General features: G+C 41.1%; 1 protein-coding gene across 1 annotated transcript in view; it reads left to right on the top strand.

The window, feature by feature from the left end:
• Positions 1-15957, top strand: part of TDP1 (tyrosyl-DNA phosphodiesterase 1) — a 934974-nt gene that overhangs the window by 170291 nt on the left and 748726 nt on the right. The window contains exons 9-10 of the mRNA XM_078660064.1: positions 10423-10501; positions 15296-15481. Of these exons, the coding sequence (XP_078516190.1) occupies positions 10423-10501; positions 15296-15481 (265 nt within the window). The remainder of the gene's footprint in view (positions 1-10422; positions 10502-15295; positions 15482-15957) is intronic.

The following is a 15957-nucleotide window of genomic DNA, read 5'->3' as shown; positions in this document are numbered from 1 at the left end:
CAGGGAAACAGAACACAAGCCTGCTTCCGCCCGGCAGGATCATCTTCATGACTCCTGCCAGATGGGAGCAGACTTTCGTGTTTGGTCCCGTTCGGCCGAAATTTAAAAATGCTCCTGCCAGGCAGGAGCAAGCACATATTTCACCGCCCACATTGGTGCCGGCAGGGAAATGACTGTGTCTTTGAGGTGGGCTCCCCAGGATAAAATCACTGAGCCAGCCCTGGTGAATGGGGTCCCCGGAGCGCTTAAAGACTCAAGGAGGGAGCCAACATAGGGTCGGGGAGCGGGGGGTAGCATCAGGTGGCTCCTCCCTCTTTTTTGCATAATTTTACACCCGGGGATGGGGTTTGCTGGGACGCTATCAGAGTCCCATGGTATAGTGGCAAAAAACGCAGTTTAAAAAAAATATACATATATATTATTATTTACTTTGGCTTCAGGGAGTGCAGGGGCTAGAAAGGCACGGTATACCTTCCATGCCCCCTTATTTTATTATTCTTTTTAACTTCATGACAAGGAACTAAGGGCCAGATGTAGGTAAATTCAATTTAGCGAGTCCTTAATAGCGATTTTTACCGAATCGCTATTAAGGACTCGCTAAATTGAATGTAGGTAGGAATCGCTAAAATATTAGTGATTCCTTAATATTCCTTAATAACGAATCGGTAATTGAGATTCGTTATTAAGGAATACCTAGCTATTCATTCCTATGGGCTAGAAGGCCCATAGGAATGAATGGGAATATATTCACTATTTGTGATTCGGTATTACAGAATCGCAAATAGCAAAAGAGTGCTTTTTTGAAGGAAATCGCTACTTACCACCAATTTGAAGTTGGTGGTAATTAGCGATTCCTTAAGGCTGAAGTGCACTTTTTTTAGTGCTACTTACATTGCATTTAAGGAATCGGTATTTCCGATTCCTTAAATGCAAGAGAAAAAGTAGGTTTACACTCACCTACATTGCTCTCAGCCAAATACCGGTCGATAACTGAGAAATTCTGCGAATTTCTGCGTTACCGCTCGGTATTTGGCCACCTACATCTGGCCCCAAGTCCCTGAGTCATGTATTAGCTGCCAACAGCATCTTCTCATGTTGCTGGGAGCCTATCAGTTGGACTCCCTCAGGAACGAAAAGGCCTAAGGGAAAAAAGTTCCATGGGCCAATCAGAATGTTCTATTTTTGAATTGGCGCTCCTGTGAGACTCCTGCAGGAATCCCTCTCACCCAACCATTCAGAGATACAATTGCTTCAAATCTTATCTCAAAAAGTTACTGAACAGATTTATGCCAAATCACAAAAATCACAATCTGCGAACCGAGATCTAGCTTCCTGACAAATTTGGTGTAATTTAGTTCACCAATGTTTGCGGTCACGCGGTCTAAAGAAGTCTATAGAAAATGTATGGGGAAATTTGCTTTTTGACTCCTTTTTTCTCGACTCTCGCTTGACGGATCACCCCATAACTTTCCGGTAAGGATTTGAGGTGAATTTGCTTTATGTTTGGAACGTTTTGTGAAGATTTGTCAAACGGCGCTGAGTTTATTAGCAAAACAAAAAAATCACCATGTCGATGGAAAAGCAATCCTACCTATACCCAGTGGTGATGCCACGGGGTCATTTTTATCTGAATATTTTAGAGAAAATGAATTGTCAGTTCAATATTAGCAAAAAGCATTAAGTAGTTTCAATTAAGGGGAGATAGGCAGGTGTAGCCCTCAGTATTATATTTCTTATTAAATCTGTACCATAATAAAGACGGAGGAAAAGTTAGTTGTGTGGCCAATCTTGATCATAGTGTTTTTACTGGGAGTATTTATTGAGATTCATCTGTAAAGATTTTCACCCTGTTCCTTTTATTGCTTTGTACATTATGCACCGCAGTGTAGAGGTATCCAGTACAGAGCTTTGATAGCCAGTGAGATTTGGCTGTGAATCTTAAGGTGCAGAGGCTTGTCTTGCTACTGTATTCGGATTTTTTTTTCAAGTTGTCTCATGAGGGTATTGACATTTCATAATAAAGTCTATTGGCATAGTACTAGTGTGGTAAGATGAGTGAGGTGGTTTCTTGGACCTTTTGCAGGAAACTAAATGATGGAACATGCTTGTGTGTGACCTCATGATGGGGCATGTGACTTTTGTCAATTTGTCGACTAATGACTTAATTTTGAGGGATGAATCTGTGATAATTCTTAAGTTCCATAGCCCAGAGGAGGTTGTTGACAGATATTTTAGTTCTTCAGGCAACGTTCTTGTAGGTTTCCCATTCCACACGTTTTAATTTCTGTTGTTGATGTGTTGACTCTGTCATTCATTGTATGATCATAAAGTTGTGCCTTCCTTACAAAAGGAAAGGCATCCCTTGTAGCACTGCTATATAGTCCTACTGGGGTTTGCCCAGTGTTCCTCACAAATATTCACTTGCAAGTTTGAAAGTTCGTGTTCATTGTTTATTTCAAAGCATTTTCTTTTTCCCTTGGTTTAAACATTCTGTGGTACATATCAATTACGTTTGGTCAATGCATTTCGGTCGTTAAGACCTTCATCCGGGACCAGTAAACTGAAAACAAGGCATGACAAAATTTTGTGTCAATATATGTCGTAAATAATACACCTAATACAAACAAGCATCGTTTTCAAATGTCAATGCGGCAAGTAAATAAACATAAAAATCAGCACGCTCAAAAACAATTTTTACCCCATCGGATAAACAAAACATGTTAGATGCCAAAATACATTAAAAAACGCCACTCTGACTGCGCATTCATTGTTGTCCTTGTATCATGTGTTTCAAACCACACTACACTGCTTTAAAAAGCAAAGAGACGCTGCAGAAACTTCCCTCTATGCTAAACATGCGCTTAGGCTTGAAAACATTCAAAGCTCCACTTTCAGTTGTTAAATACCCAGTTACTCACTATGTACTTATTCCTCGTGTCTTCCTCAGACTGCTCACTCTCCTGCCATAGGTAATGTCGGCATAAGCGCGATGGCTGTCCTCTCACTACTTATTTAACATACTTCTTAGTGCGCGTTTATGCGTCCCCCGCTCTCATTGGTTGTGCTCCCGATCACGTGGTCGGGTCCACAGCCAATGGGTGCTGCCGATTCCTCGCCATTGCTATGTGTTCGTGTCGTTAGGAATACAGTGAAAACTGGGACAATTCACAAAACAGTACCCATATTGTTCAACATGTGGCATGTGATGCAGTGTAAAATAAAATGACATACAAAAGATGACATTCAAAAGAAATGTAGATAAAGCAGTGACCCTGCTTTTTCATCATGTGAAAGAATTATTAATGTGGATGACTCATACATCCCACCCTGCAGGAAGTGCAAAAAGTGCGTATATCCATGTTATTACTCCCCAATTCACAAATAACATGTGAATTCCACACGATCATTCAGTCCAAAAGGCTTATGTGAATTTAACAGGTACATCCAGCTGTTCTCACGTTGCAGAAGAAATTTATTGTTATCTCTTCCTTCAGTTTTCTCTATCACTTCCAAAATTGCGAACTGCAGTTGTGACACATTATGTTTGGCTTCTTTGAAATGAGCTGCTACTGCTGATTTGATGTTACCAGTCCTGATGTTTGATTTGTGCTCGTTCAGTCTTATCTTTATCTTGCGGGTGGTTTTACCTACGTAAACCTTGCCGCAAGGACATTTCAACATGTAGATTGCGTTGGCTGTGTCGCAAGTTGCTGTTACATGAAGCTTAATTTGATGCCCTTTCATGGGGTGTGTGATTGCATTACCCCTGATGATATTGTTGCAATGCCCGCATTGCAAGCAAGGTCTAGTGCCACGATGTGTCTCTGCTTTCGGTTTTTTGTGTTTAAGCATTTCACCTAGATTCTTACCTCTAGTGAATGCAAAAATCGGCTGGTGCTCAAAACTCTTATCGAAATCGCTTTCCGCACGTAGAATGTTCCAATGTGTCCGTATTATCTGTTTGTATTTGTGACTCATCGTGGAGTATTTTGACACAATCGTCATTCTCTCTTGTTTTGGTTTGATACGAGTTTTCAACAGTTCTGCTCTGGAGATGTTTTGAACCTTATCAATGGATTTATTGATCAAGGTTAACGGGTATCCTCTCTTGCGAAATCTTTCACCCATCTTTTCCAATGTGTCTTTCACTTTCTCGGTTTCCGAAGTGATTCTTTTAGCCCTCATCATCTGTGATGTTGGTAGATGCGTTTTTAGGGAATCCTGATGAAAACTTTGGAAATGAACGGACATTGTACGCAGTGCACGCAGAGCCTCAAACAATTATAGTTGTGATTCATTGTATGATGGCATTACGGCAGTCATTTAAATTTGGAAGGTGAAGAGCATTCACTTTTTCCCATTTGAGGATTAATTGAGTATCGCCAGCTGATGTGTAGCATGCAAGGCTGAAAGAATTTCAAAGTGTTCCAGGAGTGGTTGATATGGACAGGAGCGATGAGAAATTGATTCTAATGGAACTTCTCTCTCAATTTCGTATGATTTATGGAAGATGGAGGGACAGAAATTATGCTTGAGCTGTCTTTAAGGTACAAATTGATCCAGTATTGTATTTAAATTTATAGAGTACATTAAGCCAAAAAGGCATCTAAGCGCTAACACCAGTAAGAAACAGCCCGAGTGACTATAAAAGTATCATTAGGGTTGAGAGACTAACCAGGTTTTGAGTCGCTTATGAAACACCAGTGTAGGAATTCAGACTCACAATGTATATAAGTAACGTATTCCATAACATGGCGGCTGCTACAGAAAAAGCGCGGCCACCCCATCTAACCTTCCAGAATCTGGGAATAATCACCTTCCTCAGTGCTGCAGATCTAAGCTGTCTTTTAGGAGTATACCTGTTGAAAGCGGTTCCCAAGTACAATGGGCTGTGCTGGTGAAGAGCCTTATAGACCATGCTGGGAACTTTGAAGATCACCTGCTTCCTCACGAGTAGCTATAAAGTGAGCATAATTGCTCCTTAACACAAAGATGTTTAGGAACATCTAGAACCACCCGAACAGCCACAGTTTGTATGATCTGAAGTTTGTTAAGCGAGTACTTGTTGGAATTTAAATATAGGGTGTTACAGTAGTCAAGGCGAGATGTAATGAGGGTAATGGCCACTGAAACTCTTAATTTCACAGGTAAGAAGGGAAAGATCTTCTTCAGGATCTTAATAATGAAGAAGCAAGAGCTCACCGTCATGTTGACCTGAGAGTTGAAAGTAAATGAAAAATCACTCCTAGATGTTTTGCAGCGGTCACAGGTGTGGGTAACGGGTAGCACCTCTCAGGCCATCAGAGCTCAGACCAAACAGAGTTTTGCGCCCCAAAGACCAAATTATGTCTTTACAGCATTAACTTTTAGCCAGTGCTCCTTCATCCAGGGATTGATTACAGTCATACAAGAATTGAAGTTGTCCCCCACCAGTGCCAGGTTGTCAGAGATAGAGACAATGATTTGGGTGTTGTTCGCTTAGGACAACATGTGGAACCCAAAATCACACCAATTATGCCAATGGGGTCACATAAGGATTAAACAAAGTGGGACTGAGGGGGGGTACACCTGCTGGACTCCACAAGGAAGATGGAAGGGCTTGGCCCATTAGACTTTGCAGCTGACTGTTTGGGTTCTATTCTCCAGAAAGGATACTAAGTTTATTGAGCAAGGAAGGGAGTTCTTGGATCAGAGGAATCCATGGCGTTCAAAGAGACTTAACAGTGATTTGGTAGGATTTTCATTCGCAAGGGTATGATGGATTATGTGTTGAAAGTGTTAAGATTTTGGGATACTACTGTATTGTTACTTTCTGGTGTGTGCATGTAGAGATGACCTGCTAGAATGCAGCAAAGGATTTACCTTTTGCCCCAAAAACCACATATACCATTATTTACTTGGCCTTTTCACCCTGGAAATCTCAGCAGAATTGACCTGCCAACATTTTCTTGGGGAAACCTCAAAAACACTAACTGATTTGTAAATATAATACCTGTACAAACAGGGTTCCAATTTGGCACATCACTTTTAATCGAGCCCTAAGAGCAGCATCTACTGCTGGTCCTTAGATACTAGCTTTTGAGGCAGACCTGTAAGGCCACTGTTACAAAGCAGAGCTTTATTTAGAAATGGCAATCAAGCTGTTTGAGTTCGAGAGCAAGTACTGGAGAGAACAGTGGGGCTATTTAGCACAACACCTCTGACATACAGTATGGTTGGACTTGGGTCAAACATCTTGTATTATAATAGGGACTTTGGGGAGAAAACCTGATGAGACAAATATTTTGAAATGTTGTAGTTAGGCTTGTAGTTGGGTTTCATATTTTTTCAGGTTCTACATACATTGATATATTGTACCATGCGGATGCATGATGTATGATTGTTTTTCAGTAATGTTCTCTTCTTAAATTAACTTAATTGTATGCAGGGAAATGTCTACTGCAATGTATGGAGATTCTTGCTTGATGTAAGCTGGTATGCTTATCTCTTATTATATGTTTTTATACAAATCCAGCCAAAGGAAATAATGGAAATGTTTGTGTGCTTGTATGCTGGCATGCTTACTCAGTGATCAATTTAACACAGGTTAATGCTGAATCATCGTCTCTGGTTGATAGGCTGGTAATTGTTCATTTGTTATTCATAGCTTGGTTCAAATGTGTCAGATTTTAACTATGACAACACCCTTATCTTAAGTAGCTCCCAAAGGAACAATCACTAAGCAACAGGGCAGGGAGTAGGGGAGAATGAACACTAAACAAAAAAGTTGAAAGTCAAGGAGTAGACTAAATATTACTAGTGACTGCAGGCTGAAGCGTTGCAGAAAGGCAGAATTTCAAAGATCAGGAAAAGATGTGTTGTGTTCTAATTTAACTTTGTCGAGTAATTACCAAAATGTCATCCTTATTAGGTCTGTCAGCCCTTTGTTACCAGTACTTTAAAATCTACATTGAGTGAGCTTTGGCTCCGCCCTGTGGGAATATTAGCTATTTGATGTGTCTTTCCGCCTTCTATGGAATTCTTAAATTACAATGCAGGGGGGAATGGTTTACATCTCAAACGTTCACTGCATTATCATGCATTAAATTATTACGTAGATGCAATATATTTCAGAAAGAAATTGTGCAGTGTTATAAATGGGGTCTCTAGTTGGCAGGGGTTTGCACCCTGTCCAAGAAAGGACCCTCACTCTAGGCAGGGTATGGGAGTCACAAGATAATCCCTGCTCACCCCATTGGTAGCTTGGCACGAGCAGTCAGGCTTATCTCCAAGGTAATATGTAAAGCATTTGTACATACACTTAGAAACACAGTGGAAACACTACAAATGAGTTTACACCAGTTTAGAAAAATAGCCAATATTTATCAGAATAAAGGCCCAAAGTACAAAAATCCAACATACACAAGTCAAGATATCTCTTAAAGGATTACGCAACTTTAGTCCGTAGAAATCAATGGATGTGTTTGTTTTAGCACAAAGCACCTTAGATGCGTAAAAATCAAAGACCGTGTCAGGCGCAGGGTAGGTGAGGCACCATAAAAGCAAATTGATGCGTTGGTTCCTTACAACACAGGGGAGGTGATGCGTCAGTTCACACCAAAAGATGTATTTTCAAATTGTGAGTTTATAGACCCCAAACTCAAAATCTGTATCTGCTCCCAATGGGAAATTACATTTAAAAGATATTGCAAGGCAAATCCCATGTTACCCAATGAGAAAGATAGTCCTTGAAATAGTGAAAAACGAAATTAGCAGTTTTCACTATTAGGACATGCAAAACACACCAGTACTTGTTCTACCTTTTAAATACATGGCACCCTTCCCGTGGGGCTGCCTTGGGCCTACCTAAAGGATGACTCACATGTAGTAAAAGGGAAGGTTAGGCCTGGAAATTGGGTGCACTTGCCAGGTCGAAATGGCTGTTTAAAACTGCACATACAGGCACTTCAGTGGCAGGTCTGAGACATGTTTTCAGGGCTACCCAAGTGGGTGGCACAATCAGGGCTGCAGGCCCACTAGTAGTCTAACATACATGGGGATGATCCTGTTGCGGTTTAAAGAGGGTGGGACCAGGAAACTCGAATATACCCAAAACCTTTCCCCCTCTAACATGGATTTGTATTTCACTTCAGCCCTTACACGTACCATGCAGCAATTAAGTCCTCTGATTTCTATCTTTTTTTGCGCTCTCCCATTCCTCACTCTATGCCTCTCCTCCCTCTATCGTGACCCTAGTCTTTTAGTGACATCTATATGTATATGCCTTATTCCTAATTTGACAACTATACAATCACAAACAATGGATATACCATGATATAAAACAAATTATTGATTTGTCATTGATTCTTTTATCCGGTTATTCCTTGTATAGATTCATGTTACAGAAAGAAAATTCCACCAGCCTAGGGAGGAACCAGCCTATCGTATGGACCACCTGGTTCTCTGAACGGGGGGATATCGCCGAGCACTCTATACTGACCTGCATCGCCTCTGCCTTTAGAGACCAACAGCGCTAACGGTCAATCTCTGGCATGTAACCCTGTAATTGGGATAGGAAAAGAAGATTGTGTGCCACACTTTGTGGGACACTAAACTCTTGGGCACTATGGCAAAAAGGCAGGGGTTTGAAAAATGGGACTTGATTGCGATCGCTACTGTGGGGGATCTATGTATCCCCGAGGGGGTGATTTAATATGCTGACCTACAAAGAACCTAGGAAATAGCCCCCTTGGAGGCCTTTCAATATTTACAAATCCGACATGTTCTCTGGGCAGCTCTGCCCTCCGAAGAAAACCTACCAGAGTCGTCTCCGTTGGAGTACAGATTACTAGAGAAACAACTCACTACTAAGGCGATTTCCCTTACGTACCAAAAATTCCTAAATAATTCCCCTGACACTCTAATTCAGCTACGAGAACATTGGGAGCCAGATCTTGTCGGTTTGCAGGAGGAAGACTTTCCTGAAGACTTGGCTAATGTTCAATGCTCCATGTCGCTTGAGAATACAATATGATTCAGGCTTTAGGTACAGAATGTGCTGTCATACTCGTTTGATCTTTGCAAGAAATGTGACACTGATTGTTGAATCTCCAGAAGAAACTCACTAACTGTATAGCATTGTGATTCATGTAAAGTGGTGGTATTTTATAAGTTAATAAACAGAAGTTATAAAAAAAAAATATTGAACGAGAAATAAATAAGGCTAAGAGTTAAGAATACGTTGTTTGTTAAACAGGTGTGGACATTTTCCTGATTTAATATTTGTAAGTAAACAGATGGGTCACTATTCAATTCACTACCCATACCGCTGCACAATAGGGAAAAAGATGTTCATGACCTTGCTCAAGAGAACATTTCTTAACCCCTTGCGTGCTGCCGTCGGCCAATGGCCGATGGGAGCACTACCTCGCTAGTGCTGCCATCAGCCAACTGCCGGCGCAGCCCCACGACCTAATAGAATGCCTGCACCGCGGCGGAAAAACCGCCACGGTTAAGGTGTTAAAAAACTTAAGGGTCAGATGTAAGTATATGTGGTCACAATTTGGGTCATGAACTTTTGCAGCCACTAAATTATTTAGTAAAATTTTGTAAATTGGTCGGTTCCCAAAATACGTATTTGCAGTGGGTCTCAATCCTACTTGTCTCATTTCTGCTCATGCGACTTACTCCGAGTGAGAGTGATCACAGCAATTGTGGCTTGCTGAGATTAGCAGACCACCATGTCTGGAATCACTTTATCACCTTTTTCTGGGCTCGCTTTTTAAATAATTGTTGTTTTTGCTGCGCCCATTTTCCTTTAAGGAAACAGTGCTGCGTACCATGCAACATTTCCCAATGCCGAACAAACTTTTATTTTACATTCAGGAAGGAGAAGGGATCCCTAGTGTACTCCTTCCCCTTTGCAAATGGGTTCCCACCTTTCTTTAAGGAGCTTGTAACCTAGCAATGGTTTTCAACTGAAATTCTGGTCACACATTAATGCACAGCATTCCGAATCGCAATTTTGGAAGGTACGCCCTAAACACGTCCCTTGCAAGTTGCGATTTGATATGCATCTCTAAACCCTTTTGGCAATTCCTTAAGTACTTAGTAAATTGCAAAATGATATTAGTACTTAATAAAAAAAAAATACTGGTCCCAATTTTGGGGATTTAGCGAATTGCAGGGCTATTAATTTCTTAAATGGCTTCATATATCTGGCCCTTAGTGTTTAGCAAAGTGTCATGACACTTGTTGTCAGGGGTGAGTGAGGAGAACAAAGTGATATCCTCTTTTGGTTATTCCACTTACACACCGAAAATTGAATGCAATTGTCACCTATCTCAGAATTTGTTTTGAAATACTAGATATTGTAATATATTTTATTCATACCGACTGAAGCTGTAGAACACTGCACTTTCTAAAATTATTTTCTGCTTCTAGAGTATACCTCGTCGGATCCACCCCTGGAAGATATCTAGGTGCCGAAAAAGAAAAGTGGGGTCACTTCAGACTGCGGAAGGTATTGTTCTCCTGTCTTTTAGCGCTAGAGGGATAAGTTGTCAGCCATGTGCCCATAAACTAATTTAAGATAAATACTTGTGAACAGTTGAAGCCGTATTCAGTGATGCTAATTGGCCATCAAACAGTGCAGCCTGTGGGGAATGGATTACAGTGTGCAGTGAGCTAAAACGTGGCTGTAGGTACTCAAAGGATAGGTCTGAATTGTTAGTGATGACCAATGAAACCAGTGCTGATATCTGATTGTTTTGTGATGTAATTTGTGCTGTCTTTGGTGATTCTCAGATAAGTCATTTAAACTGCCTATAAGGATGTTTGTTCCTTTTAGTAAGGTATTTGAGGGGTGCTAAGGGTAGAGACCAGAGACCCAGTAGGTCTCCACATCCTGCTTGTGTGTATATATAGTGTTTACCCACTCACGCATCTCTCCCAAGCATCCCTTTGGCATGTTAGCGGCACTCATCTTATGCCATCTGAATATGGGCGTTAGGTAGATATATAAATGAAAACATATTTGTTAAATTGCTTCCAGGTTTTTAAAGAGCCTGAAGATGTACTGTAATAATAGCTCACCACAGTGGCAGACTGGGCTGGACAGTGGGTGCCTCCCAAGGTGGCCTTTACAAGGATTCTGCACTGATGAAGCTGTCCAGCAAATCCAATCCATTATCTTCTGCAGTGTGAGGAAGCACTGAGGCACCAATATGTTTGAATGCTTGATTAATGTAGGCATGGGCATAAGATGAGTGCCGCTAACATGCCAAAGGGATGCTTGGGAGAGATGCGTGAGTGGGTAAACACTATATATACACACAAGCAGGATGTGGAGACCTACTGGGTGAAGATCTTGCCATCAAGATGCACAAATGACAGCTGCAGAGGAGTGTTCACGAATGGGACCCAAATATCAGCGTAACACTCTAAAGTATGAAGAATGTTGAAAAATAATAACAAAAGTAGATTTTCTTATTTTTGGTTTTCAACGAAATAATTGAATGGTAGTGGGCAATAATCCCATAAGGTGGATGGAAATTAACTGCTTGCTGCCCTGGATAACCATCCCACCCCCAAAAGAGAGGTAACAATTTTAGGAGTATGGCTTGAAGAGAAACTTACAATGGAATTCGAGGTTAAAAAACTATCAGCCTCTTGTTTTGGTCTGCTTGTACCCTAAGAAGACTTCTGAGATGGTTACCTGACTCAACACGTAGACTGGTGGTACCAGGCCTTGTAACTTCTCAACTGGACTATGGAAACTCCTTATATCTTAGAAGCCCTAAGACAATCTTGAAAAGATTGCAGGCCGCACAAAAAGCTGCAGCACACATCATTCAAAAAATACCCAAACACCACTTGCAGCCCTCCCTATAGACAAGAGAGTCCATTTTAAGACTCTATGTCTTGTACATTAAGTGATCCACTAAAAAGGCTCTAAGTTGATTCAGGACCTTATTACCTTCTATAAGCCTGTGAGATCACTGCATTCTTCTAATCAGTTACTGTGCGCTGTCTCTAGAATTAAGCGGGCCTGAGGTCGCTCTTTTTCTCATATCGCACCGAGGCTTTGGAAGTCTCTCCCACTGCATATGAGGCAAACCGAATCAGAACTGAAATTTAGGAAAATACTAAAGACTAGACTGTTTGAATAGCTTCTGCAGGATAGTTGTTCTTTGTTTAGATAGCGCTGGGAGGCCCTTATGGGTAGTCATACGCACTAGTATTCCGATAATAGAATAGAATGTACGTTTTCACGTACATGTGCTACAGATTTTCATGCCCAATAGATTTTACCCTTTTCCCATAAAAATTTACGATTATTCAATATTTTCCGAAAATTCCTAAAGGGCTCTGGGTTGATGCTGCTGGGTGCCTGATGTTAAAATGTCATAGCATTTGCATGAGATCACCGTAAATTTTGTATTATTTTCATTTTAAAAACATATTTCAAATTCGTTGCACTGTATAGTTTTAAATGAAACATTATCAACGTTTTGTCAAAGAATTTCACTTTTTATTTATTGAAACTTCTCTAAACGTAGGTGTATTATTTGATATTTAAAAGTGGGTGTGTGTTTGTGTGTGAGTCTCAGTGTCAGTCACTGAAAAACACAGTTAAAGCCCAGATATAGTTTAGTATATACAAAACCGAAAAGGGTCTGTTATTTACCAGCTATGATGTGCAACATGCACCACACCACATGCAAATGTCTGGTTTTGCTCTTTGTAGGCAGCTTTTATTTTTCATAATTGGCATCCTCAAAGGAGTGTAGTGAGCATGGTGACGGGCTTGAGTTAAGGTGTGCCAAATTTATTTCTAAGTAAAATAATTTTTGACCTACTCCATTTTACATTGCCTCCTCCTCCTCCACAGGATCTTGACAAAACCTGAAGTACCTGCTGTGTGTGAAACTTTCTAACTGCCCGCAGCATGTGCTCCAGATTCATCAAACATCTCCAGAGTTATAAGGAAATTAAAGGTTTAATGAAACTCCTCCCCATTAGCTCTCTTTCTACCCCACCGTGATGGAATGGCACAATATTTGACATACTACTAGACAACTTCTGCCAAATGTTGTGCCCATAATTCAAAAGTGCTAAACTTATTAGCAAATGGACACGAGTTTGCCTCCCCCCCCTTTTTTTAACTGTGCCCCCATTGATCTGAATTTGAAAATAGAGGAACCTCAAAACTGTAAGTGCCTCCCAAATTTCATGAACGTTCATCAAACAGAGACAAAGTTATAAGTATTTCAACAAATTGCTTTTTAACTGACAAAGTTATACAAAGGTGTTAACCCTTTCAAGCCCATCCGACACGTTTTTGAAATGCTACTCCCTCCAAAACTACTGAATGGATTTACACCTAACCAACAAAAGCACACTTCCTCAGCAAAGCTCCACATTCATCACCAGGTTGGTCGAAATCAGTACAGTAGTTTGGGCTGTAGTTGCTAGCAAAATTTCCTATGAGAGCTAAAATGGGAAGAAGCATGTTTTTGATCCCCCGCCGTGGCTATTTTTTTCTCTATGCACAGAACTGCACAAATATTGGCCTTCCAGATCTTTGTTGAGTAGGCGAAGAGTGCCAGTTTTGGTGCTTATCTGTTTATTGGGGGTAAGAGGGGCATGAACATAGGCAAATGGAAAAAATGCCTTTTCAAGGTGTGGATGAACCGTAACTACACAGTGGTGACTGCTACTTTGTATACTTATTTATAAGTAATCAAGATTCATGTACATATAGTATGCTCTTATATTTATACCCCGATACCATACAATTCGTTAGATGAGCTGTGCCTTTGTAGAGTTGTCATCTTTACAACAAGAAAGGTGGGACACTCAGTTTATCTATTTATTTTTGACCCCTTAAAGGCCCAAATGGAGAAATAGGTGACAGGACTGCCATGTTTGCAAAGCTCTGGCTTACTAAAGTGGTAAACTTTGTTTGCACCAGAAAAGCCCTAGAAAAGACTGCAAGGAAAATTTGGCTAAAAGGACCAGTTTAGTCTCATAGGGGGCGCTAGGATGTTAGTTCTGTAGCGTGAGACCACTAGCAAGGGAAAAGACCTTGTGTACAGATTAACCCCAAGAATTGTTCTTCTTCAGCACTTTGTTAATATGGGCACTTCTCATTCCTATTGTATATTTTTACTTCTTAGAGTAGAGAGTGCCCTTGCTGGTAACATCCATCCTGATCACCAAGCTCACTACTAGTGTCGAGTTGAGGCATTCCAGAGTTTTCCAGTGTTTGGGACGAGAGAGCTTTTTGGCGGGGAGCTCACCCATGTCTCTCGATACTCTAGGCTTATGCAAGTGAGCCAAGTTGGAATGTATTCCCCTGGTAACAAACTTAGATTTCTTGCCAACAAATCAGTTTTTAGTCAGTCCACTATTAGAAATCTAAAATGGAATAATCTGGCATTAGATATACCTTGAGGTGAAGTGTTACCCTTCGCCATGTTAAGATGCTGGGTCAATATTTGTAAACAGTTACTGTGCCTATTTCAGCGTCTGGCTCACATATGACCAAGATGGAAACAAATGAGACAAAACGGAAATCTTAATGGAATTTCATCCTGATAACAAACATGGGAAGGTCTGCCTCATTTGGGGTTAATTCTTTCTGTAAAATTGTACTAGAGTAGGAAAGATCTTACACTGTAACAGTGGCTTATATTTTCCAAATGCAACCTCCCTTGCCTTCTGTTATATTTATCTAGGTCTCTTTTCCCTGGCTGGGATTTCCCTGTGGCTCGCAAGGTGTCACTGCTAGAATGCTTGGTGACATCGTGGAATGTTGGGGGCTTGCCCTGTGTCTCAACTGGCAGTTTGTACCAGGCAGGCTGAGTGACAGGGAGGTCACTCCTGGTGGGGTTATGTATTTCCATCTAAATAACTTGACCTGCAACTCAACCTGAATAAAGATAGCCTGATTATACACCTGGCTCAAGGACCTCTATTTACAACACCTTCCTGCTCATCACATACTTTACGCAACACCTTTTTCCTAAACGTAACATAGATGTGCCCACTGGTGGGGCATTATTTACACCTTTTTTTTTTTAGCATTTTGAGTGATAGTCAAAGGTTCAGTCCCTAATCACATTACTGGTCAATAGCATGCACCTAGAGCCTTTCATAACTTCATCGTATTGGTCACCCGAGAGCTCAACCCGGGACACCCTCTGTGAGGGGTTAGTAGCTTTTTCTTCAACATTGAGCATTTGGAAAGCCGTCTTAGTGATTTCAGGAGTGGTGAACCTGTGTTGTTTTATTTCTGCATTTTGTCCTTCAGCTTTTAAAAGAACATGCCTCAGGAAAGGCAGATGAAGAAACCTGGCCAGTGGTCTGCCAGTTTTCAAGCATCGGATCAATGGGAGCTGATAAATCGAAGTGGCTTTACTCCGAGTTCAGAGATAGTCTGGTGACATTGGGGAAAGATGTGAGAACATTGACACGAAAGGAGAGTGAGCTTCGATTGGTAAATACCTCGTATCTCGTTGTAAAATGCACCTTTAAATGAATTTTGTTTCTATATGCTATGTTCCTGGTTTTGGTATAGCGCACTGCCTTCGGTATTGCCTTGTAGCTTTGGGTTGTCACAGATTTGTAAAGTATACATGTTAATGACCTAGAAAGGCATTGGATGTGAAAGCGATCTGTGGTCTGTATGATACATAGTAATTACTTTCTATGTTTGCACTGTGGTGCATCTTTATATAGGTGCACTTGGCGCAAACAGGGACAGTGCACCCTATTACAGATACTGTGCTTCCCCCAGGGCAGCTGGGAGCTTGTACCTGCACTGGGTGTAGAGCATTAGTGAAGGAGGACTGGCAGTTTGAAGCCACCGACCCGTCTTTCATAGTGCATGTGCCACCCGACCTGCTTTACAAATAGGGATAGAGATCGCCTCTGCAGGAGGGGGGTATTGAATGACCTGCATGTTGATGTCTG

Source organism: Lissotriton helveticus, chromosome 9, assembly GCF_964261635.1.
Source record: "Lissotriton helveticus chromosome 9, aLisHel1.1, whole genome shotgun sequence".
In the NCBI taxonomy this organism is placed as follows: Eukaryota; Metazoa; Chordata; class Amphibia; order Caudata; family Salamandridae; genus Lissotriton; species Lissotriton helveticus.
Note: the sequence above shows the minus strand (reverse complement) of the source record. Positions and strands in the feature narration are given on the sequence as shown.